General features: G+C 37.1%; 1 protein-coding gene across 1 annotated transcript in view; it reads left to right on the top strand.

The window, feature by feature from the left end:
* LOC124233463 (collagen alpha-1(III) chain) overlaps window positions 1-22952 on the top strand; it is a 40062-nt gene extending 17110 nt beyond the window's left edge. The window contains exons 11-51 of the mRNA XM_046650565.1: window positions 533-586; window positions 1240-1284; window positions 1421-1474; window positions 1926-1970; window positions 2547-2600; window positions 3016-3114; window positions 3655-3699; window positions 3857-3955; window positions 4157-4210; window positions 4333-4440; window positions 4650-4703; window positions 5314-5412; window positions 5729-5782; window positions 5943-6041; window positions 6372-6425; window positions 6550-6603; window positions 7174-7227; window positions 7810-7863; window positions 8197-8241; window positions 8810-8908; window positions 8996-9103; window positions 9362-9415; window positions 10943-10996; window positions 11086-11139; window positions 12032-12085; window positions 12690-12797; window positions 13251-13304; window positions 13578-13631; window positions 13832-13993; window positions 14116-14223; window positions 15188-15295; window positions 15970-16023; window positions 16111-16218; window positions 16689-16742; window positions 17097-17204; window positions 17503-17556; window positions 17654-17761; window positions 18630-18927; window positions 20254-20441; window positions 20837-21079; window positions 21831-22952. Of these exons, the coding sequence (XP_046506521.1) occupies window positions 533-586; window positions 1240-1284; window positions 1421-1474; window positions 1926-1970; window positions 2547-2600; window positions 3016-3114; window positions 3655-3699; window positions 3857-3955; window positions 4157-4210; window positions 4333-4440; window positions 4650-4703; window positions 5314-5412; window positions 5729-5782; window positions 5943-6041; window positions 6372-6425; window positions 6550-6603; window positions 7174-7227; window positions 7810-7863; window positions 8197-8241; window positions 8810-8908; window positions 8996-9103; window positions 9362-9415; window positions 10943-10996; window positions 11086-11139; window positions 12032-12085; window positions 12690-12797; window positions 13251-13304; window positions 13578-13631; window positions 13832-13993; window positions 14116-14223; window positions 15188-15295; window positions 15970-16023; window positions 16111-16218; window positions 16689-16742; window positions 17097-17204; window positions 17503-17556; window positions 17654-17761; window positions 18630-18927; window positions 20254-20441; window positions 20837-21079; window positions 21831-21977 (3603 nt within the window). The 3' untranslated portion in view covers window positions 21978-22952. The remainder of the gene's footprint in view (window positions 1-532; window positions 587-1239; window positions 1285-1420; window positions 1475-1925; window positions 1971-2546; window positions 2601-3015; window positions 3115-3654; window positions 3700-3856; window positions 3956-4156; window positions 4211-4332; window positions 4441-4649; window positions 4704-5313; window positions 5413-5728; window positions 5783-5942; window positions 6042-6371; window positions 6426-6549; window positions 6604-7173; window positions 7228-7809; window positions 7864-8196; window positions 8242-8809; window positions 8909-8995; window positions 9104-9361; window positions 9416-10942; window positions 10997-11085; window positions 11140-12031; window positions 12086-12689; window positions 12798-13250; window positions 13305-13577; window positions 13632-13831; window positions 13994-14115; window positions 14224-15187; window positions 15296-15969; window positions 16024-16110; window positions 16219-16688; window positions 16743-17096; window positions 17205-17502; window positions 17557-17653; window positions 17762-18629; window positions 18928-20253; window positions 20442-20836; window positions 21080-21830) is intronic.
* Window positions 22953-25061: the final 2109 nt, after the last annotated feature.

Genomic DNA, 25061 nt, shown 5'->3' with positions numbered 1-25061 from the left:
ATTTTTTAAAAAGTCTATCAATTTTATTTGCTAACCAAGCTAACTAGTTATTTTACACAAAGTAATTATGCCAGTTTTAAGTGTACAGAAAGGCTTGCAAAAGAATAATTTAATTTTCTTATCACCACTGTCAAAAAAGAATAAAAATGTATTATTGAGAGCTATGTTATTCATTGATTTAGTCAATACGATTTATAGATTGAATCAAGCAATTTTATTCCATGCAAAACATAGGTAGATTTAACCAACTGAGCCAAAAATCTGTCAATTTGCTAGAAATAAAATCTATGAAATTGATATTTACTATGCCACATTAAGGCAATTTCCTAATTGGACTAAATTGTACTTCCTAATTAGTTCCGATTCTTTACTATAAAATCAATGTCAAATGTCTTCAATCCATTTAAAAGAACTTTGTATTAAGTTACTGTTGAAAATATTGATATGTGGTAAAAGCTAGTTAGAAAAATTTCAATGTAATGTTTTCAATCATTCTGGATTATGAACAGGTTTTAAAACTTTTACTTCCTAGGGCTTTGATGGACGAAACGGAGAAAAGGGTGAAACCGGTGCTCCTGGATTAAAGGTGAATCACAACAAAGTCATACTTTCATAAGTAAATTTATTTAAATGTTATAGTTGTATTTATGATTCATATTTTGGAGTTTAGCTTTTCCCGAAATTCACCTGAATTTTGCATTTTAGGAGCTAAATAACAGAAACTAATTAAGATGTTCTAGTAAAGTTTCCCTGAAAGCTGATAACTTGGACTGCCTACATTAGAAATGATGGCGCACCCCTGAGGAGCTCATTGATTACTTCTGTTTACTTCTCAAAATTTTTTTTAATTTTATTTTTCCTTTTTCTCCCCAAAGCCCCCCAGTACCTAGTTGTATATTTTTAGTTGTGGGTCCTTCTAGTTGTGGCATGTGGGATGCCACCTCAGCATGGCCTGATGAGCAGTGCCATGTCCCCGCACAGGATCCAAACCAGCCAAACCCTGGGCCGCCCAAGGAGATCGCACGAACTTAACCACTCAGCCACGGGGCCGGCCCCAATCCTCTCATTTTTAAAATGCAAAAATTGAGATTTATGGCAAATAAAATGCTAATAGAAACTTGATATTGTTAAAATGCGTATCTTTTTCTTAGGTTCCATAAAATTTTTCATAATATGGAGTGTTTAATAAATTATAAATTTCTCTGGTACAAAATGGTAACATATTTTATACATTTCTAGGGTGAAAATGGTCTTCCAGGTGAAAATGGAGCTCCTGGACCCATGGTAATTACGTTTCTCGTATAATTTTCAGTTTTACTGTTAACCTCCATCTAACCCAAAATTCGCCTTGCTTCCTCAGCAACTGTTTTTCCACGTATCAAGTTCACAGTAAAACCATACTTCTGATTTTATTCTCTAGGGTCCTAGGGGGGCTCCTGGTGAAAGAGGACGACCTGGACTTCCGGGAGCCGCAGTGAGTACTGTTGCTGACCTTGTGCAATTACAGATAAGTGTCTCAGCCAGGTCTTCAGGCTGTGACAATCTGCGGGAAAATTTCTTTTCTATGAAATTGCATTTAAAGTCACCTCCATAAAATTTTAGCCATAATTCTAGGGAAACAAGTAAGAGTTTTTTAGTTATTATCTCTGTTGAGGATTTTGTTTTTTTAGTGTTAACTTTGCATATGGTATTAGAGCCATTATTTCACATTCAGTTCTGTAAAACAGAGAATCCAATTCTTCTACATGAGATCATTGCTGTATATCTCAGAATTTTAACAATTTGACTAAAAATATATAGTTAGTAGGCAGATTTTAATGTACTTGTGGAAAAGTCATCAATTGAGTCAGAATTTTAGTCAAAATATTACTTATAACCAGCCTTTTAGAATTAAGAAGATACTTGAGACAAACTTCTCTTTTTAGGGGTCTCGAGGTAATGATGGTGCTCGAGGAAGCGATGGACAGCCGGTAAGAAACTTCTCATCTAACCCTGATTTGCTTCAAGTTAATGAGAAATTATAGATTGTGGAATATTGGAATAATATGGATTGTAGACCCCAAACTCAACATTGTTCATAAACCTCTGATTCAAACTGACACTAAGCCCGTAAACAAATCTAAAAACACTAAACCCATGAACAAAATTCCGATACTTTTTGTTATACTTTGGCCAGTTGCTACCATCTGTATGGTGCTTACACTCTCAGTTAATAGCCAGTATTGGATATGACAATTAAGAGTCCTGCAAAATAGATAACATGTTCCCTCTATTTTATAAATGAGAGCTCAGAGCTGCATAACCTGCACAGTCACAGAATCATGGCAGAAGTGGGGTGAGGGGCTCCAAATTTTCTAACTTTAGACTTCACTCTCTTTTTATTTTATCACGTTGTTTCGCCACATAATATTCATCTATGAATCAATAATATTTTTATCTGCATAATTGTCTTCTGTACTGAGTATGTGCTCACGTATTATTTACTAGTAGTGTTAGCTTTCATTTACTTGATGATGAGCTCTTGAAATTGTACTTCATTTTTTCAGGGACCCCCTGGTCCCCCTGGAACTGCAGGATTCCCCGGTTCCCCTGGTGCTAAGGTAAATAAGTATTTCTATAGAAGAATATAAATATAGCTTGGAGACAACAGAAAATCCTTGGATTGTTTCTTGAATGTGACTTTTTTTTACAACTCAAGTGGATATCTTTTATCTACTTAGATCTTTAAAGCCCTCTTCTTGATTCCAAAAGGAGTGTTATTCCAGACATTCAACTATCCTAATACCTCTTCCGATGCCTTTCTCTTTTCCCAGTCTATTTTGGGGAAACAGAGATAACACAGACACACACATAGTTGCCATTTTTCTCTGCCTTTATGATTAATGATTCCTTCATAGAGTATATATTCATACTACTCCAGCCTTTGGGAGACAGATTTAAACAAGGCTGAAGGGTAAACTGGCTAAAAGATTAGAATTGGCAAGGGAAACTGACTACATAGAGTTTATCCCTTAGGGTGAAGTTGGACCTGCGGGATCTCCTGGTTCAAGTGGTGCCCCAGGACAAAGAGGTGAACCTGGACCTCAGGGAAATGCTGGTGCTCCAGGTCCTCCTGTAAGTAGCAAATATGGCCTTTGAGAGAGGGAGAGTGGTGCTACACTCATTTCATGAAAGCATACGTTTTAATGTTGCTATCAATTAAAATTATTTTTTGAAAACAAATGTTGCTTAGTGCTTTGCAGTGACTCTACTGTAATAAATACAGTACTAAAAAGGTAGTTTTTGAGGTTTGCATTCTTCTAGAATTTATGAATTTTTTGTTTATATGACAGAGTAAAGGATAGATAATAATCTGATACTTCAAAGAATGTGCCCCAAACTAATCACCAATCAGAAAATTCAAAGAAAAAACAAGACCAAAACCTCTTCTATTTATTTTTATTTAATAATCTAGACCATGTGCATATTATCTCTAATTTATTCAGATAATGATTTTTTTTGCCTACCTTTTATGTGTATGCTATAGTCGGAGGAATCATCTAATCTCTATAAAGCACAACACCCCCCAATAACTTTATTTTGCAAATATATAAACAACTTCAAATATATGTACACTATTTGCATTATTATTAATATGTTTTTTTTCCCCTCTAGGGCCCTCCTGGGGCTAGTGGTAGTCCTGGTGGTAAAGGTGAAATGGTAAGACACCCCCACCTCTCACCCTCTTCTCATCCACACATACATTATTGACTTCCTTTGCATTTTGCGTAACAATACATTTGCAATGTTTTAAGCTAGCTATTCAGAAAGAAAAGTTCAAGGTTGACTAATGTTAGTCTTCTTGGGTTGTTCTTAGGGTCCCGCTGGCATTCCTGGAGCTCCTGGACTGATAGGAGCCCGGGGTCCTCCAGGACCATCTGGTGCTAATGGTGCTCCTGGACAGCGAGGGCCTGCGGTAAGTTGCCTATTTTTCCTTTGTTGCCAGAAAGGTGGGGCTTAATTCTCACAACAAAAATATGAATAACAGGGTTTTTCCTCTTGTTCAGTTGAATTTATGTTGCTTTCACTGTGGTGTTATAATTGAATCAAGTGGCACTGGTGATGATTCTGTTAGTCTATTCTCCCTGTTTTTAAGTCAAGATTTTGTTTCATTTAGGGTGAGCCTGGTAAGAATGGTGCCAAAGGAGAGCCAGGAGCACGTGGTGAACGCGTAAGTATTACCTCAATGGATTTGGTTATTTCTTAGAGAAATGCAATCTAATTAGAAAGTAAATAGGTAAAAATTTTGCAACCAAATTCAGTCATTACTCTTTTATGAACATCGTTTCTTAGGGTGAAGCTGGTTCTCCAGGTATTCCAGGAGCTAAGGGTGAAGATGGCAAAGATGGTTCGCCTGGAGAACCTGGTGCAAATGGACTTCCAGGAGCTGCAGGAGAAAGGGTACGTTTTCCATGGGCATCTAAAAAGCAAACAACGCTATAATCTACATAGAACTAGACCTTCAGGGTGAGGCATGGTTTTTCTTGAGTACTCAATCCCAAATATCATTTTGAAGCATTTAAAACATGAGCCTATTTCTTTTGCCTCTCAAGAATTATGAAAAAGTTTTAATGCTTTGGACTGAAATATTTACCTTTCACTATTTCCAGGGTGCGCCTGGATTCCGAGGACCTGCTGGACCAAATGGCCTTCCAGGAGAAAAGGTAGATAACTGTAGTTTCTGTCTTCATAAATGCTAGTGCTACAAAAATATATATCCTTCTCTACAGTTTCCCATTAACTGAAACCTAAAAGTCTGAAAGAAATATATTGGAGTTTTAAAAAAATAATAATTCCCAATGTAAAACAATGATGCCGACCCCTGCTCAGCCATTTTCCTAGCTTTGTAACTAAAGCTAGTCACTTAAACTTCATAAGAATGCTTTAACTTATTTGTTAATTGGGAATTATTTATCTCAACATCGTTTGCAAGAATAAGATAAACAAATTCTTGAAAGTCCTTTGAAAACACTAATGTGCTGTATAGATATGATCTCACGTCATCAAAGATATTTAACTTTATATACACAGAAATATATTAAGCCCACTAAATATTGCTTTTTTAAGCATGTGATAGTCATCAGAGTTGCTTCAAAATGTTTCCAACAGGATAATGCAAGCTAATAGACAACTGATTTTATACAGAGTACGTCAGCAACATACGAACTCTCTCTCAGAGAACAAAGGATGTTCTCTAGTTGTAGCATAAATATGCTCAATGTCTAGGTCATTGAAGGCTCTTTTACATATTTGTTGACTTATTTCACCTCTTAGGGTGCCCCTGGAGACCGCGGTAGTCCAGGCCCCGCAGGGCCCAGAGGAGCTGCTGGAGAACCTGGCCGAGACGGTGTCCCTGGAGGCCCAGGAATTAGGGTACAGAGAAACACTTGTTTGATTGACACTGTCATTTAGGAAGAAGCAAGGCAAGTGGAGAAGAAGGATCAAAGACAACTCAAATCAGACTACATACTTTATAGGCTCAAAACAAAGCAAAATTATTTTAAGAAAACAGGCTAGGATTGATTGAGGAAGAGCAGAATATAGAACACTTAACTAAGACACTTGATATACAGAAAAAAATGTGTGCGAATGTGTAAGTGGAAATCTCAAAATTTTACAGATAGATCTATGTTTTCTTTTTTTTTTAAATGATCATTTTTAAATCACCGGGCTAATTTCTTTAATTTAGGGTGTTCCCGGGAGCCCAGGAGGACCAGGCAGCGATGGGAAACCAGGACCTCCAGTATGTACATATTTAACATTTCATTTTACAAGTCCAGTGAATAATGGAATGCATAGTTTGGTCTAGCCTTGATATATATTGTATAGTCTTGATATGTGTATTGTATATCTTTATCAAATATTTGTCAAACCTCTGTTAATGTAATGTTTTTTCTCATTAGGGAAGCCAAGGAGAAAGTGGTCGACCAGGTCCTCCAGGCCCATCTGGCCCCCGAGGTCAGCCTGGTGTCATGGGTTTCCCTGGTCCTAAAGGAAATGATGTGAGTTCCTCCCTTCATTTTTCAACAAATATTTGACAGAAGGCCTTTACCCCCCATCTGGAAGTGCAGAGAGGGCCAAAACTTGATCTCCATTTCAAAGCATGGAAGAGTATATGAAAATCCAAATATCATGTGAGAAGGGAGCTAAAATATGTTTTTGTAGTAAAAACTTTTTTGGGAAAGAATGATGATATTTATGGGAATCTAGTTCTAGAAAGTAGTTTATGTTTGTACTTATGTATGGAGGAGGCATATCAAAAGAATGAGGGAACAATACGGTGAGTGATTTTTCTTTTGAGAATTAGTAAATATTGGTCACTTCTGCTTTAGGGTGCTCCTGGCAAGAATGGAGAACGAGGTGGCCCTGGAGGTCCTGGCCCTCCGGTATGTAGCTTTCATCAGCTTATATCCAGCTTTCTAATAGAGGCATTTATCTCCAACCCCATGACTTCTCTCTGTTATTTTTATTAACTCTGCTTCTCTGTTTTTCTTTTTTTTTTTTTTTTAGGGTCCTGCTGGAAAGAATGGTGAAACTGGACCTCAGGGTCCCCCAGGACCTACGGTAAGTTTACTCACATAAATTAGAGATGGAAGTGGGTGGCAGTGGGACAGGGGAAAGACTTTGGGAATTATATAATCTCTACCACTATGTCATTATAGTTCATGAAAGCATTTACAAAGCTTGCTTACTTACTTAGCTCACTAAATGCTGACTGGGTAAAGTTTATATTATACATATCTCCTTTGCCTTGCTTCCACAGGCCAGACTCTGCCCTCCTTTGCGCTGTTACTTTTTTTTTTTTTTTTGAGGAAGATTAGCCCTGATCTAACATCTGCTGCCAATCCTCCTCTTTTTGCTGAGGAAGACTGGCCCTGAGCTAACATCAGTGCCCATCTTCCTCTGCTTTATATGTGGGAGGCCTACCACAACATGGCTTGCCAAGCAGTGCCATGTCCGCACCTGGGATCGAAACCGGCGAACCCCATACACACTTAACTGCTGCACCACTGGGCCAGCCCCATACTCTGTTACTTTTTATATTAAGCAATCACCTGGTGAAATGAAAACTGTGTGGACTAAATATGAAAGGATATTTTATAATGGAGCGTCTTATTATATTTTTCTACATAGGGGCCATCTGGTGACAAAGGAGATGCAGGACTCCCTGGTCCACAAGGATTACAAGTAAGAACTTGTTATTTAAATGTCATTGAGCACCTGCTTTTACCAGAGAACAAAGTACTTCCCTTTGATACCTGTATTTGTTGAGTTAACTTGTCAGTTAACTTTTATTTGTCAGTCAATTTTTTTTGTGACACCAATAGATTACAGTTCATCGTAAGCTTAAAATTTGTGGGTCTGTCTTCTACTTTGACATAAAATGACAGACAATGTTAAGGCTTAACTTCCATATCTATTCCAGAATGAGTGCATTAATAATTAAAAACAAATAATTAAGCTTACATAATTCTATACTTTATACTTGTTTCCATTATAATTTAAATCCATAAAGCTACATCCATCTCACCACACTCATCAATTCATATTTATATGCAGCAACAGAGAGAATAGAGGGAGATGAATAGATTTGTAAGGTATGAATATCACATCTCTGTCATTAGATTTTGAGAGCCACAAATTTTCCACCCTTAAAAAGACCACTTAAGCCATTATTTGAATACTTTTCAGAAACATGTTTACTTATGAGGAGGTTTTCAGTAAGCAATGTTTGAAGTAATTATACAATACAAATATGGTTCTTTGTAGGGCTTGCCTGGCACGAGCGGTCCTCCAGGAGAAAATGGAAAACCTGGTGAACCAGTAAGTTGCATGCCATTTTTTCAAAACTCAGAAACCAAAAGAATAAACAGTAATCTTTCATCAGTTATTAACTTTTGCATTTTCTCATGCCAAAGTATCTGAGTTTTCACATTTAGTTTTGAAATAGTTATAACAAAACAAAGAAAAATTATTCCATTGTAACTATTACATAGAAAGTTTGAATTTTGCCATAAAATAAAAGGAACTAAAGAAAGAGTACATAACTCAAGAATTAACAAATTGTACAGTGTGCAAGGTCACATGTATACCTTGCTTATATTTATATAACATGTATTGTGACGTAGGCCTAACCATACAATGCTGATCTCATAGGGTCCAAAGGGTGAAGCCGGCTCACCAGGAATTCCAGGAGGCAAGGTAAATATTTCCATTTATTTTCTAATTTCTTCAGCATGTTATAGAGCAATTGATTAGTGACACACTTTTAGTATACCAAACCAAAATGCTCTTTTTTTTTAGAAGCACAACATTCCAAATGTTTGGTGAACACACTTAGGGTAACTTGAGATATTTCCAATACATTAAATTTGCTTCATCTGGAAAATCAAATTCTCTGACATTAGTAAATACCATACAATTGCCTATGGGCCTGAAATTTCAAAAGAAAAATCTTTCCAGTATATTGATTCTATATAGGAAAACTGTTTTAGTAGAAGAACTGTAAAAACTCACCCTTGTGAATAAAATAATAATAGTTTTGGAGCTAGCTCTTTAGACCAGGGGTCAGTTTCCTTGTTTAGATTCTTTTTAAGTTTCCAGTTCTCATTCAGTTGATCAAAATTTTTTTATAATTTTAAAAATTTCCAAATTGTTAAGAAAATATAAGAATCTAGTGGTCTGCATCAAAATAATACAACTTAGGGTGTTTTTGATTTGTATTTAGCATTCACTTTTCTAACAGAGATACCACATTTTGCTACTATAGGGTGATTCTGGTGCCCCAGGTGAACGTGGACCTCCTGGAGCAGCAGGGCCCCCCGGACTTAGAGGTGGAGCTGGTCCCCCCGGTCCCGAAGGAGGAAAGGTAACTCCAAATAATTCAATTGACCTAGATTTTACAAAATGCATTCCATCTTTTTCTTGTGACTTACTATTTCTCCTTTAATTTCAGGGCCCTGCTGGTGCCCCTGGGCCACCTGGTGCTGCTGGTACTCCTGGTCTGCAAGGGATGCCTGGAGAAAGAGGAGGTCCTGGAGGCCCCGGCGTAAAGGGTGACAAGGTACTAACTTATTTTCTGTTATTTATATAATAAAACAGACCTTTGTAGTTAAAGGAAAGCAACATTGCTGGAAAGTGATCTATTTTTAAACTTAATGTTACCATTTTCTAGTAAGCGAAGTTTGAGATGTGTTCCTACAGCAACTATTAATCAGAACACCCGCTATTCATCACACCAAGTCTTGAGGGTTGCTCCTGTTCTTAGCAGACTTTCATTGAAGAGACTTCTACTCTGATGACGCTGGCTTTTATTTGACAGGGTGAACCAGGCAGTGCAGGTGCTGACGGTGCTCCAGGGAAAGATGGTCCAAGGGTGAGTACTCCCCATCGGCAGAAACAGGACTTACCTGTATGTGATATGGAATAGTCCCATACCTCAACTTCTATTTTTCCCCAAACTCCTCACAAGTTAGACCATACTTTGCCACCGTCTGGGCATTAAGAAGAGCCAAATGGCTTGACTGTTAAAATTTCTGATTTATATCTATCACTACCTGGTAGTTCAATAGTGACCTGAGAATGGAAAAATCTCAGAAGTATGATAAAGGTTACCAGCTAAAGTCATAATAAGTCTCTAAAATCCAAGATAATCAATACTACTCGTGAAGAAATTTTTGATTTTAAAAAACACTGTAATTCTATGGTGCATTGATACATGGAATACTACTGAGCAATAAAAAGGCGTGAACTATTGGTACATGCACCATCTCATACATCTTATACAAACCTCCAGGATATCATGCTGAATGAAGACAAGTCAAACTCAAAAGGAGACATAATGCATGATTCCATTCATGTAACATTCGTGAAATAACATAATTGTAGAGATGAATAACAGCTTTGTGGTTACCAGGAGTCAGGAATGAGGGAGAGGGAGATGGGTGTAACTAGAAAGAGGTGGCAAAGGGAGTCTTATGGTGATTGTACATTTGAGTATCTTGATTATGGTGGTGGCCATTAAAGGCCGCATGTGATAAAATTGTTTAGAGCTACATACGTGCATACCCACATACGAGTGCATGTACAACTGGCAAATCCCGAATAAGCTCTGGATTGTACCCATGTCAATTTCTTGGCTTTGATATTTTACTATAATCGTGTAAGATGTAACATTGAGGGAGGCGGGGAGAAAGGTGCACAGTATTTCCCTGTATATTCTTTTGCAACCTTCTGTGAGTCTATAACTATTTCAAAATAAAAGTATACAAAAAACGTTACAGTCAATTCTCTTCACTTTGGCAAACATCTTCTAGCTATGACTATAGCAAATAAACATAACTAAGCCATTATGTAGATAGTATATTTACTGCAGTTGCCTTAAAGAAATTTATAAATACTTCGCTTTTGACAGACCAAATGGGTAGCCATCATCCAGTTAAAAAAAAAACACCTAATATTTTATTTATATAATATAAGTAAAACTTTAATATTTGGAAATGTCAATTTGAAAACTTTAGTATGTATAATGATACTTTGAGTAGTTAAATGAAACATTCTGAATTATCAAGCAGTTGAATAAGGCAATGTACTTTAATTTTTAAAATATGTTACTCTGAGATCTTATACCACATCTTATTTTTCTTCTGCCATAGAAAGAAAGATGAATCAATAAATTGCCACTGAATCTTGCAGTCCTTTGGTATCATCTCCATAGAATCTTGTGTTGATTAAGCTCTGTAGTATTTACACACTGAGGGAAGAGCATATCATTCAAGCCATAAAACAAATCATATTCTTTAGTTTTTAGATGAATGGTATGTCTATATACTCTCTGTGTGATTAGTAGGAAAAATGGTGCTTTTTATCTTCAAAGTTAAAAATGTATTTCTGTTTTCTTTAGGGTCCTACTGGTCCCATTGGTCCCCCTGGCCCAGCTGGTCAGCCTGGAGATAAGGTAACACGTAACACTTTTCAGAAACAAAAAGAAACTGTCCTTGGCTTTTTGGATGCAGGGCAATGTTATTATTTTTTCTCTTTTTTAAGGGTGAAGGTGGTGCTCCTGGACTTCCGGGTATAGCTGGTCCTCGTGGTGGCCCTGTGAGTGTTAAAGACATTTCAACATACTTTTTAACCCCACACAGGCAGCAACTACTCGTGCTTCCCCCTTTAGCAATTCTGCCTAGGTGCTGAGTCTCAACAGTGGGATTCTGTCTTTAGCAATCATGACATGCAGGGCAAGTTAAAGTTCTTAAATCTAAAATTCACAGGAAACAGTTTAAAATCATGCCTTCTTTCCTAAATAATTCTGGAAAAAATATAAAAATTGCACAAGTAATATACACTTGTAAATGAGTTCTTCTTAAACCTGTAGATCTTTGCCTGAGGCTCCTTCTAGATATAAAATTCTCCACTGCAGGATCCGTGAAGGAGAGATATACAGTCGTGCACCGCATAACAATGGGGATATCTTCTGAGAAATGTGTCATTAGGCAATTTCATCATTGCGTGAACATAACAGAGTGTACTTACACAAACCTGGATGGTATGGCCTACTACACATCTGGGCTCTATGGTACTAATCTTAGGGGACCACTGTCATATATGTGCTCTTTGACCAAAACATTGTTTTGTGGCACATGACTGTATAGTAAATATTTTTAATTTATTAATTAATTGATTAATTTCTCAACCCTTTTACCATATTATTAAATCTTTACATTTTTAGAAGTTATACAACTAAATGTGTTAAACACTTCAAAATTCTCAAATTATTTTTCTTGTAAATAATATCACAGTCAGAGGCAGAAGGAATCAATGATTCTGGTGTTGTCCACTCCTAATTTCCTTAAGAAATGGAAACATCTTTAGAGATTAAACTATGTTAGTTAGCTTCCAGCTTAAAGGAAAGATAAGATAATATCAAGGATGATGTATGCTCCCTATGGGAAGATGTTTTCACTGGGGCCAACGAGGGTATTTTTCACTTCAGGGGGAGCGAGGTGAAGTTGGGCCTCCAGGACCTGCTGGCTTCCCTGGTGCTCCTGTAAGTATGAACACTAAAACATACACGTCACACAGCCTAGAATCAGGAACTCGCTGAAAAATAGCAGAAGTATAAGTCAAGTCTGGATTCTAGCCCTGCCTCAGCCATTCATTCTCTATAGGGTCATTTTATCCCTATTCCTTTTTTTTTTTTACTTTATTTCTATTCTTGCTCTTTAGAAAAGGGAGACAAAAACACCTGTCTCGCCTTTATGCTATGGTAATGAAGTAACAACACCCAAGATTTAAGAGCGCTCTGAGAATTTTAAAAGAGTTTCCATTGTAGGATGAAACTAATTAAAATTAGCTCTAAGCCCCGTCTTTCTCAAATGAATTTACTGGTGCTCACTTTCAAACGCACAATCCTTGGAGAGACATTCTCCCTTATGACAAATAACGTACATCTTAATGCTTTCTTGATCATTTTCTTTTGTCATGGGAATATTTTGATTGACTTTGTTTTGCTATTTCTTCAGAGAGCCTTCTTCTCCGATTCCCTCTCAATATCTCTCTACCTGAAGAATTCTATTTTCTGAAGCAATGAAATTCTAAGCCAAGTGTTGTGAAGGATGTCAGCTCACAGTCTGTTGTTCTTTCTGGGTTAGGGACAGAACGGTGAGCCTGGTGCTAAAGGAGAAAGAGGCGCTCCTGGAGAGAAAGGTGAAGGAGGCCCCCCTGGAATCGCAGGACCTCCTGGAGGCTCTGGGCCTGCTGTAAGTTTTCTCTTTCCCTAAGCCTGCTAATGGACAGCATGTAGGTTTATCAGTAATTTCATATTTCACACTGAGAGAGCTGGTCACGGTGACGAGAGGACAGTCTTCATGGGAATATAGTTCCGAGTTTGAAGCTTGGCTGCAACAGTCTACATATGACCTTAATCAAGTTACTTCACCTTCATAGAATTACTGGGTTTTGGCTTTTGAGGCTTTTTTGCTGTAGGTTGTCGTTTCTGTTGTCATTTTTTTCATCTTTATTAAGATACAATCAAAATATAACATTGTATAAGTTTAAGGTACACAACATAATGATTTGACATATGTATATATTGAAAATGATTATCACAATAAGTAGAGTTACTGTTTTTCAAAGGCTTACTGCTTCTCCCAAATTTTGATTTTGGTGCTATTCTTATAAGCCATTTCCATTTCCACCTTCATTCCATATAGGGTCCCCCTGGTCCCCAGGGAGTCAAAGGTGAACGTGGCAGTCCTGGTGGTCCTGTAAGTATTGATCCTCTTAACTCTTATTGAAAAGTATGAATTAATATCAATCTGTATAAAAACTGCTTTGAAAGCACTAGATCCCTAAGGCCAGTATAAAGATTTTAATCATCATACATGACTTATATGTAAGTTCCAAGAGGAAAAACAAGCCATGAGTGACCCCAGGGTAGAATGCGAATCCTACCACATTTCTTATACTTTATATTTGTTTTCAGTGGTTATTTGTTCTACTTAACTATTGAAATTCAAAAATATGTTATCATTTCACAGGGTGCTGCTGGCTTCCCTGGTGCTCGTGGTCTTCCTGGTCCTCCTGGTAGTAATGTAAGTCCTTTTTAAAGTATTTTTCCACCATATATTCCATAAGAAGCATTCATATATGCATAGGATGAGAAACTTATCCATTGCTACTTTTCTTTGTGTTAAATCTCATATGAAATTATGTGAATACAAGCAAAAAAAAGAGGAAAGAAAAATTCACTTTTTCATTACAAAATACTCAAATTTCAAACATTTCTTTGTAGGGTAACCCAGGCCCCCCAGGCCCCAGTGGTGCTCCAGGCAAAGATGGGCCCGCAGGTCCACCTGGTAGCAGTGGTTCTCCTGGCAGCCCTGGGGTGTCTGGACCGAAAGGTGATGCTGGCCAACCAGGTGAGAAGGGATCACCCGGCCCCCAGGGCCCTCCGGTGAGTGAGTGGCTTCGTTACTCTATTGATTGACAATACTCTTTTATTTTTAATCATAAATTCAGTACAGGAGAACATAATCACCTAAAGAAGAGCTAAGGCTTCATTCTCTCTCACAACAGGGAGTTCCAGGCCCATCTGGACTTATAGGAATTACCGGAGCACGGGGTCTTGCAGGACCACCAGGCATGCCAGGTGCTAGAGGAAGTCCTGGCCCACAGGGCGTCAAGGTGAGTGTGGCCGTCTTTCACTGGACTCTTGTTTCCTTTGATAGACTTCAGAGATCACATAACCATATCAAGTATGGTATGAATAAGTTTTCCTGTAACAGATGCAAATTCTTGATATTTTCAAATTTTCAGGAAGCATGCATATTATTAAAAGGATGTTGAACACAAAAACAATGCACATCATAGACCAGCCTTGAACATAAACACAAATAAATTTATGTCACAGAAAAATATCTTGCCATCTCAAATACCTCTGGTTAGGAAAGTTATGAGCATTCTTTAGCTTGTTGACTGTTAGCCTTGAAGAGGGAAATAATGTCAGCTAATAGACCTTTGAAAGCCTTTAATTGATACCAATTATCCATCAACTCTATTCGTTTTGCACTCTTGATTTTCTTTCACTAATATTGCTATGACATCCTAGTGCTTAGGGTCTTAAATATCCATTTAGCCAATGGGGTAATAAAATTCTGTTTTATTAGGGCTCACATTTTGACACTTTGAGCACCTCTCTTTCAACAAATTGTCATATAATATTGTAATGAAATTAAAATATAGCATTGAAGTGTATTCAAATGATATGAACATATCTAGTAAATGTATATGAGCCAAATGTTCATTGTAACCTAATTCTAATGGTCACCCTAAACCTATAGTTTCATGATGGCTTGTCATTTTTTTTTACAATAGCCATGTCTATTTATACATCTCATATTAGAATGCATTCTGAATATGATAATTAATGTGATAACTCAGCCCTTTGGGATCCAGAGTCACTGGGAAAGTTGGAAAACACAAGAAGCTTGCTTCCTCAGAGCTTTTCTCTCATGCTGGGGATAGTTTTAGGAACAAATTCAATAGAAATTGAATAAAACAAGGTTTTTCTCTGGGAAATAAAGACATCTGATAACATCATATTAATTGATCTCTTAAGTTAAAATGCTTTTTATTTGTTTGTACACAGGGTGAAAGTGGGAAACCAGGAGCTCCTGGCCACAATGGAGAACGTGGTCCTCCTGGACCTCAGGGTCTGCCTGGTCTGGCTGGTACAGCTGGTGAACCTGGAAGAGATGTAAGTACTAGTCCTCAGGAAATGTCCAGTCAACCAGGTAATACTTGATAATTTATTTAAGCAAGGGTCAAATTGGACCTTAATGTCTACGAGTGTAAATATTGTCACATGCCAGAGTTCTCCTTCCCCTCTATAACAGATGTTCTTTCTATTACAACTTAGACTAGCCTCAACTATTCACGTTTGTTAGTATTTACCCAATGATTGATCGTTAGTGGAGAAGAATATGGTCTCTCGCTAAATAAAGAAATAAGTTGGGGGTAGGGAGAGCCCCAATTTACAACATTCCTTCTGGGTGAAAATGTTCTGCATGTTATCTGTGATTAGCTTTTTCTTACATTGTAAATTTCCATTATCAGCTTAAATTACTGTCTGTCAAACTTTTATTTATTATCTCTCCTGTAAAGATCCTTTTTAGACTTTTTTCCCCTAACTAATTCTCCCTCTTTCACCCCATGAAATTTTAGTACCACAGATACACTGCGTATCAGTTAAGGTATTATCATCCTTTGAAGGGCCACACCTGTTGTAATATCTAAGATTTTTCACTCCCAAGAACTAATATTTATCCTCTTTAGGAGGATATTGCTCCCATTGAGAATGCACGGCTTAGATGGTATTTAAATAGTTCCAAAGAATTTTATTTCTTTTCTCCTTTTTTTTTTTTTAATCAGGGAAACCCTGGATCAGATGGCCTGCCAGGCCGAGATGGAGCTCCTGGTGGCAAGGTATAAAAACACGTGTACAATAGGTTTGTGTAATTAAAGCCATAACTGCTGATCATATTTATTTTGGATCTGTGAATTTTTCCACAGGGTGATCGTGGTGAAAATGGCTCTCCTGGTGCCCCTGGTGCTCCTGGTCATCCAGGCCCACCTGGTCCTGTGGGTCCAGCTGGAAAGAATGGTGACAGAGGAGAAAGTGTGAGTTCTAATAAGCACCATCTTTCTTTACTTGTCTATTTTCCTCAGTAAAGAGATCAGCAGGCAGAAGATTGAATGTCATATCTGCTCATTGAAAGATCCACTATCATTTGTTTTACAGTTTTCACGCTAGTCATTCCTTAGGCAAGTGTGGTAATAAAGTTATGTGTGACATTTCTGGCAGTAGTCAACGAAGAATTCATTACTAAAATTCAAAACAGTGTTGACTAAACCGAATGTATATTCCCTGGGTAAATGCAAGGCTGAATTAATAGGACTTTCTCAGCTTTCCTGCTCAGACCTCCTGGGAAAGATATTTACAGGACTTTGAAGGAGAAAATGATACGCACTTTCAATAACTATGCATACTATTATTCCATCACAATGAAATTATCAACTTTTAAATAAAACAAAATTATATCAATAAATAAGCAATTCCGTGTGTGTCTGTTCGTTTGTTTTTATTTTAGGGCCCTGCTGGTCCTGCTGGTGCCCCAGGTCCTGCTGGTGCCCGAGGTGCTCCTGTAAGTCTTTTTTTAAAACTCATTCTGCAGTGTAGGGAATATTGTATTTTCTGGCATGTTCAGGACAAGGGGATGACAAAATACATAACTATGGAGCAGAATTTAAATTTTCCTTTGATGATATAGAAAGCAATTCAAAATCCAAAAGTTCTTTGGGGCTAAGGATATACACATGGGGTTCCATGCAATTATCAGTCCAAAATCAAAACAACCACAAGAACAATCTTTATTGTTCCATGTATGCAGTGTCTGTTAATGGGATTTCTAATAGAATGTCATACGATGGACTTGTTATAAATTCTATTTTGTTTTTCCAATGTGTATATGACCTTAATTTGAAATGTGTTTGTAAAGGGTCCCCAAGGCCCACGTGGTGACAAAGGTGAAACTGGTGAACGTGGTTCTACTGGCATCAAAGGACATCGAGGATTCCCTGGTAGTCCAGGTAGCCCAGGCTCTCCGGTAAGTGCATCCATTTTGTTAGAAAACCCCCTTTAATGTGTTTTAGCTGATGAAATAGGCAACTTCTAGAGACCCATAGTAGACAAATGTTCATCTCCAAAAGTATATGCTAAAAGAGATGAGAAATGGATCCAAGGGCTTATTTGAAATAGCAGTTGGCATGAGACAATGGGGAGAGTAAAGGAAAAGGAGATCAAATTTCGCCCTGCTCCCCATGTTTCTTGATCTGATCATGAAGGTACACTTTTCCAAATGTGTTCAAAGTCTTCACTTATATTCACTCTGCCTTTTCTTTCAGGGTCCTGCTGGTCACCAAGGTGCAGTCGGGAGTCCAGGACCTGCAGGCCCCAGAGTAAGTGCCACAGAAAGATATTGGGAGGTCCATATTTTTTAAGTGTTTGCACTGTCAGAAGGAATTCCAGCATTGTGATATTATGATAATTTTTTAGGGACCTGCTGGACCCAGTGGGCCCCCTGGCAAAGACGGAACACTTGGACATCCAGGTCCCATTGGACCACCAGGGCCTCGAGGTAACAGAGGTGAAAGAGGATCTGAGGTAAGACATCACTCATAAATATGTATATTTAATTTGCTATAATCTTCACATTTTCAGAAACACTTTACAACATTTTAAAACTGAGGTAGTGAGTTAAACACAATGCTTTCACCCAACTTGATTTAGAAAATGAGCAATGACTTTAAGACATTCTCCACCATATTAAGACTTTCTCCATCACTCTATAACAACAGGGAGAAAAAAAGCCTTTTTTACAGTTTGATCAGATAACAGTTATATCAGAATAAAGACATAAGCCCAGTTAACCAAATGAACTCTGCCGGTGCTGATCTCACGCTAGAGATCTCCCTCTTATGGGAATCATAATGCTTTGAAAGTAAGTGGTACATTCTGCTTAGACAGTTTCTGTGATTCCTATTCTGCTATTGATACCAACATTCCTAATTCCTTTCTATCCCACACTTTTAAGGTAAATGGAATAAAAATTATTATTCCCACAAGTTACTCATATGGGGATTGAAACACAAAGAAGTTAAGTAACTAGCCCAAAGACATAAAATTAGTGACAAATCTGGGATCAGAATCTAGGCTTCCTGATTGTATTCCCTTTGTCGTGTCAGCATTAGAATTGCTTACATTTATACAGAAGGAAACATGATAGAGTAAAATTTGTGCTCTAACACTACCGATTCTTAAACAGTAGAGCACAACAAATTTAATGATAATGATATAGTTATTACAAATTGGTTATCATTTGACCACAAAACAACCCAAATAAACCTTTATTAAAATAATTATAGTACACAATGTATTAATTATTTTTAATTCATTTTTTGGGCTAGCAACATATTCTTTCAGTGGAGACCAAACAAGTACACCTCAATGATGTATGTTCTTCCCTTCCTAGGGCTCCCCGGGCCACCCAGGACAACCGGGCCCTCCTGGACCTCCTGGTGCTCCTGGTCCATGCTGTGGTGCTGGGGTTTCTGCCATCTCTGGAGTTGTTGGACCTGAAAAATCTGGTGGTTATGCCCCATATTATGGAGATGAACCAATGGATTTCAAAATCAACACTGACGAGATTATGACTTCACTCAAATCAGTCAATGGACAAATAGAAAACCTCATCAGTCCTGATGGTTCTCGCAAAAACCCTGCTCGGAACTGCAGAGACCTGAAATTCTGCCATCCTGAACTCAAAAGTGGTATGTTGGGGAGTCTTTCACACTCATGGCAACAGGATTACAGAGAAAGCTGCTTATATCAGAATTTAGGGAAGAGGAAGCTTTTACAATGAATAGAAACATTTTTATAGCAGAAATAGTACTTAAAGAATGTTAGTTGAGGGGCCGGCCCTGTGGCCAAGTGGTTAAGTTTGCGCGCTCCGCTGCAGTGGCCCAGGGTTTCGCTGGTTCAGATCCTGGGCGTGGACATGACGCCACTGATCAGGCCACGCCGAGGTGGCATCCCACATGCCACAAATAGTAGGATGCACAAGTGGAATATACAACTACGTACTGGGGGGATTTGAGGAGAAAAAACAGACAGACAAAAAAAAAAGAAGATTGGCAACAGTTGTTAGCTGAGGTGCCAATCTTTAAAAAAAAAAAATAATGTTAGTTGAATTGAAACTGCTTGATATTGTGAGTAAGAAAACATAAATTTTGCAGGTGTACTTAAAACATGACATGAATACCTTCAAGATATTCCAAATGTAAGAAAATTTAAAGACAGTTTTGTAGAAAAGCTTATACAAATCATAGGTTGATATATTTCTGCATATGATCACAAAGTTATTTGAGTGATAAAGAAATGTATATCACTGTGTTTTCAGGATCAAATATATGTAATTTGATGCAGACATAATTTGCAATTTAATTATTGCAATATTTATTTATTTTAATTTAATTTTTGTAACAAATCTAATTATTAAATTTTAGGAAACAATTAATGAAAAATTCCAGAAAATTATATAGAATTATATCGAATATGGTAGTAATGTAAGGGTTTGCAGGTATTGGGTTAATTCTTTCTGAAAGGCAAAATTACTTCAAGCTTTCAAATATCTTGACATGGAAACTTGCCTTTGTTAGGAGTCATTTCTGGAAATTCAAATAGGTGACAATCAGCAGTCATAGGGACTTTAGGTTTAGACCTATTGACATAAATCTAGATTAAACAAAGCTTACATTATTAAGCAAAACTACCTTAAATAGATGGTCATCTTTAAAAACAGAGAGATTTCAGTAAATACAATACACCAATCAAAATGTCTTGTCTTAGTTTATCTTCATTGTTCAGTATCAAGATGCTATTTTTACTTCAGTGCTTTCTAATTGTTATAGCTAACTCTTTTACCTCAATAATTTCAATCTAAAAGTTTCTCTATTATGCTATACTATAAAATACAGATGCATTAGCGGGCAACATTATGAACGCCTCACTAGGTAAACAAACAATATCATTCTGGTCCAAACTTTATTACTGGATTTTATAACCAATTCCCATTGTCCCTTTTTGTGACTATTCAGGAGAATATTGGGTTGATCCTAACCAAGGTTGCAAGCTGGATGCTATTAAAGTATTCTGTAATATGGAGACTGGGGAAACATGCATAAATGCCAGTCCTTCGAATGTTCCACGTAAGAAGTGGTTGACAGATTCTGGTGCTGAGAAGAAACATGTTTGGTTTGGAGAATCTGTGGATGGTGGCTTTCAGGTAAGAGAGGATATACCATTTTTCTAACTTAGTGATCCCTACTTACTTAACTTTTTTGGTTCCTCCCATTTGTTCATCACAAAGCAAAGTTAGTTAATAAATAGAGGAACCCGAATGATTTTGTATATTCGGGTAGCTACTTTTATAACTTGTCTCTCTAGAGCTAAGCTAGATTGAACTATTCTTTGTATACCACCACTTTTGTTTCAATTCTTAAGACTTTTTTTACTCTAACATTATATGGTATACATACAATAAAAGCGTATTCACATATAAAATACTCATACATAAAACATATGAACCTCCACTAAAATGCCCATAGTATACTGCATGAATCCCTGACATAGTGTTGTAACTAAAAATGTTTGATGAGGTTTATTTGTTCCCTATCACAGTTTAGCTATGGCAATCCTGACCTTCCTGAAGATGTCCTTGATGTCCAGCTGGCATTCCTCCGACTTCTCTCCAGTCGGGCCTCCCAGAACATCACGTATCACTGCAAAAACAGCATTGCGTACATGGATCAAGCCAGCGGGAATGTGAAGAAAGCCCTGAAGCTGATGGGGTCAAATGAAGGCGAATTCAAGGCTGAAGGAAACAGCAAATTTGCATACACAGTTCTGGAGGATGGTTGCACTGTAAGTAACAACATTTTTATAAGCATGGATCCTAAAGAGCTTAGCATTTCTAGTTCACTCATGCTAATTATTTTGGAAAGAAGAAATAAAAATAATGAGGGTGAACAAAAGATAGCATTTGGTGTGAGAATAGAATAGAATCGAGCAATGCATCACAGGGAATGTTAAAAAACTACCAAAAATAAATACATATTTTCAACCTCTAGGTGAAAACTAGTTGAAATGAAAGCAATTGAAATTTAAATCCATCATATAAACTTTGTCAGATAATCTGGATGGTTACTATATAGTCTGCATCATAGCCATCATAAGACCTCCAAAATCTCTGCTTTTCTTTTCATTTTAAAGGTTAGCTTTAAATCAATTCCTTGTTGTTACCATTTATGAACAGAAGGAGAATTCACTTCTAATATTAGCAAATTCCATTGTTAGAGACCTATCCACTCCTTAGTAAACAGCTATATACCTGGTAGTAATGACCATTACCAAGGCTTCTGAGAATGCCCTGGCCTATGGCAATCTCCCTGCTGGGTTTACCCTGAGGCCTTTTAAGGCTTTTGGTTAACAATATGGTTTATCGACTGGGAGAATTATGGCTTTGAAGTGGACCAGGTCTCAGACATATGGAAGATAACATGGGAAATTGGCAATTCCCCTCCAGCAAATTTTTTTTTAAACTTGGTCAGTCAGAGAAAGTGTCTAAGTAATTGTCATGTCATGATTGCTTACATTTTTCTGCTCTTTTTTACAGAAACACACTGGGGAATGGGGCAAAACAGTCTTCGAATATCGAACACGCAAGGCCGTGAGACTACCTATTGTAGATATTGCTCCCTATGATGTTGGTGGTCCTGATCAAGAATTCGGTGTGGACATTGGCCCTGTTTGCTTTTTATAAACCAAACTCTTATCTGAAACCCCAGCAAAAAGTTTCACACTCCATATGTGTTCCTCTTGTTTTAATTTTGTCAACCAGTACAAGTGACCAACTAAATTCCAGTTATTTATTTCCAAAATTTTTGGAAAAAGTATAATTTGACAAAAAACAATACTTTTTTTCCTGTTCCACCAAATACAGTTCAAATGCTTTTTGTTCTATTTTTTTACCAATTCCAATTTCAAAATGTCTCAATGGTGCTATAATAAATAAACTTCAACACTCTTACAAGAACACTGCGTTACATTCTTTGAATCCTAGCCCATTTGCAGAGCAATGACTATGCTTACCATTAAAAGATTACCTTTCTTTCTGAAATAGTCAAACAGGAAATTAGAAAAGACCTCCCTGTTTCAACTACCTCAACCTGGTGAGAAACACAGATGAATTCTATATGTCCCAGAAGACAAAAAAAAAAATGTATAAATTGGTAAAACATAAATTTCATTGATTTACTTCCTAAAATATTGGTAAAAAAAAAAAAAGAAGGTATAATGTAGTAAAAGAATTTAAAGAAATATTTTAAAAGCCACAATTATTTAAATCTTGGATATCATCCTCTTTTAAAGGTGCTTTTCTCCTTTCTTGTCATTGCTGGTCAAGATTACCAACATTTGGGAAGGCTTTAAAGACACATGTTATGGTGCTAATGTACTTTCACTTTTCAAACTCTAGGTCAGAATTGTTGCCTTGCATTCAAAACGTAAACGCACACCATCTGTACATGTCTCCGGTCAAAAAGATTTATTGGCGTGTCACTTCAGGGGACTCTCTCCCTTCATCCTGTAAAAGTCAACAACAACAAAAAACAAATTATGGGGCTTCTTTTGTCACAGTAACACAGAGAATTTGTTGCAATTTAACTTTGTAAGCTTGTATGTGGTTGTTGATCTTTTTTTCTTACAGATGCCCGTAATAAAATATCATAAGAAAACATTCCTGTTTTTTGTCACTTTTCATAGATTTAACAAATGTATGTCTACATTCAAGAACTCTAGTGATTTTCTTGAAAAAAAGCACATTGAATTCCAACTCTCTAGCTTCATAATGCAATAACCTTCAGGAATATGAGATAATATAACCTATGCTCAGAACAGAGATAATGCTCAGTGGGGAATCATGCAGATTTTTAGATTATATTTAGTGGAACCCCTGAGGCATATTGAAAATTAAGTGCATTCTATTGGAATAAATCTCTGGAAAATAGTAACATAGTAAATTAGGGTGCCCCCAAATGGGAGTAATCAGGGAGGAAAACGCTACTAATTTATCAGGAAATAAGCAAGGTCTGGCAAAACAGACATTAATATTAAGAATAGTTACAAGCTTAGGCTTGTTCTATCACCGCTATACACTGACTCATTGCCGTCTTGGGTCAGTTCCTTCTCCACCATTAAGTTCTTAATCTTTTAGTTACTATAAATACAAATAGTACGGTCTTGTACACATGACTTTATAGTTTGAAATTTACTCACTCTATATGGTTGATAAAAATAATAATACTTTCAAAAATTAAGATCCCATCAGTCAAATGTCAAGACTCTTAGTCTACTTATCCTCAAAGCTAGAGACACCCAGTCTTAACAGTTCTCGTGTCAGTTATCTTTCTAGAAATATTTTGTTTACATATATAAAGAGAGAGAGAGAAAGAAAGTCTATTTGCATTATGCATTAAAAATTAAATTACTTGGAGTTTTATTTTAGACATCTTCAAAGTCAGTAATATTTGGCCAAATCTTTTTCATATTGCATCACTCTGACATTGGTTCTCCTGCCTCCATCCTTCATTTATAAGGACTCTTAGAATTATATTGGGCCCAACTGGATAATTCAGAATAATCCCCATGTCAAGCTTAGCTGATTAGCAACCTTAATTCTGTCTGCAACCTTAATTTCTCCTTGCCTTGCCATGTAACATAACATTCACATGTTTCGAGGATTAGGATGTGGACATATTTGGGGCTAGTATTCTTCTTACCTCAAAAGCAATGCAAAGAAGTAGGGAGAATAGGAAATCCATGTTGGTGGTGGTCACAGCTGGAGTCCGGGCACAACAGCCAGATTTCTAAAAGACCTTGGGCTGTAGTGCCAGAAATGGCATCCAGTGTCCAGCTTTATTATGGTTTCACCATGCTGCTTCTTGGGTATGAGTTTGAAGATGGCTCTGAATGTCTGCATTCCCTTCATATCTTCTCGCTTATGATTCTGGGTTCTATAGCTTTCCCTGAATTTCCCTGAGCTTCAGAAAAGGCTATAAATTACATTTCTACTTAAATCAGCCCAAGTTGGTTTAGACTGTTTGCAGCTAAGAATCCTGACCAGGCTAGTAATCCATAACAGCAGTGATGGCAGGCAGCAGAAATTCAGGAAAATGAAAAGACTATGGGATCAAAGGCTTACACTGGTTAGGGAAACATGTAAGAAAATCCAGTTTGTATCCAGGGATGAGAACTTAGCAGTCCATGGAAATAGGATTCATCATCTGTGATCACCTGGTATGATTTGCATTTTGAAGTCAAGGTCTGAGGTCTAAGAAAATCAGTGGCCTCTACAGTATATTTAAATTTCACAAGAAACTGCAGGATTGCGTGAGGGTGTGGCTGTTTTTACTGGTGGTACACAGAAGTAGAGTGACAAGGTCCAATCCCTAACTTCTTGGCTCAAGGTGTAGAAGGGAAGCTATGACCTTTCTCTGGCTGTGTTAAAATGAAAACATAAATATTTTTTTAAAAATTTAAAAACTCTTCTCTTTGCACAGGTTTGAGATAACCAAAAAGCAAATGTAAATCTCAGTTCTGCAGATTACCAAACTTTAATAGAAATAAATGGATTTTCCAATTCTCTGATTGCTGTATACTTGGGAAATAATAGGACCTCAGAAATTGGAAAGGGGTTTATGGAAAAATTCGCTTCAAAAATTCCTGTTTCACATTAAACTTCTCTAGCCATCTAAAATAAGACACCTTATTTCCTGCCTGGGAATATTTCTGCCTTTCCTGAAACGCAAGACGCCAACAAGAAAAGACTAATTCTCATCATACCTCA

The sequence above is a fragment of the Equus quagga genome, unplaced genomic scaffold (assembly GCF_021613505.1).
Source record: "Equus quagga isolate Etosha38 unplaced genomic scaffold, UCLA_HA_Equagga_1.0 203_RagTag, whole genome shotgun sequence".
Taxonomy (NCBI): domain Eukaryota; kingdom Metazoa; phylum Chordata; class Mammalia; order Perissodactyla; family Equidae; genus Equus; species Equus quagga.
This window is presented reverse-complemented; position numbering and strand designations above follow the sequence as displayed.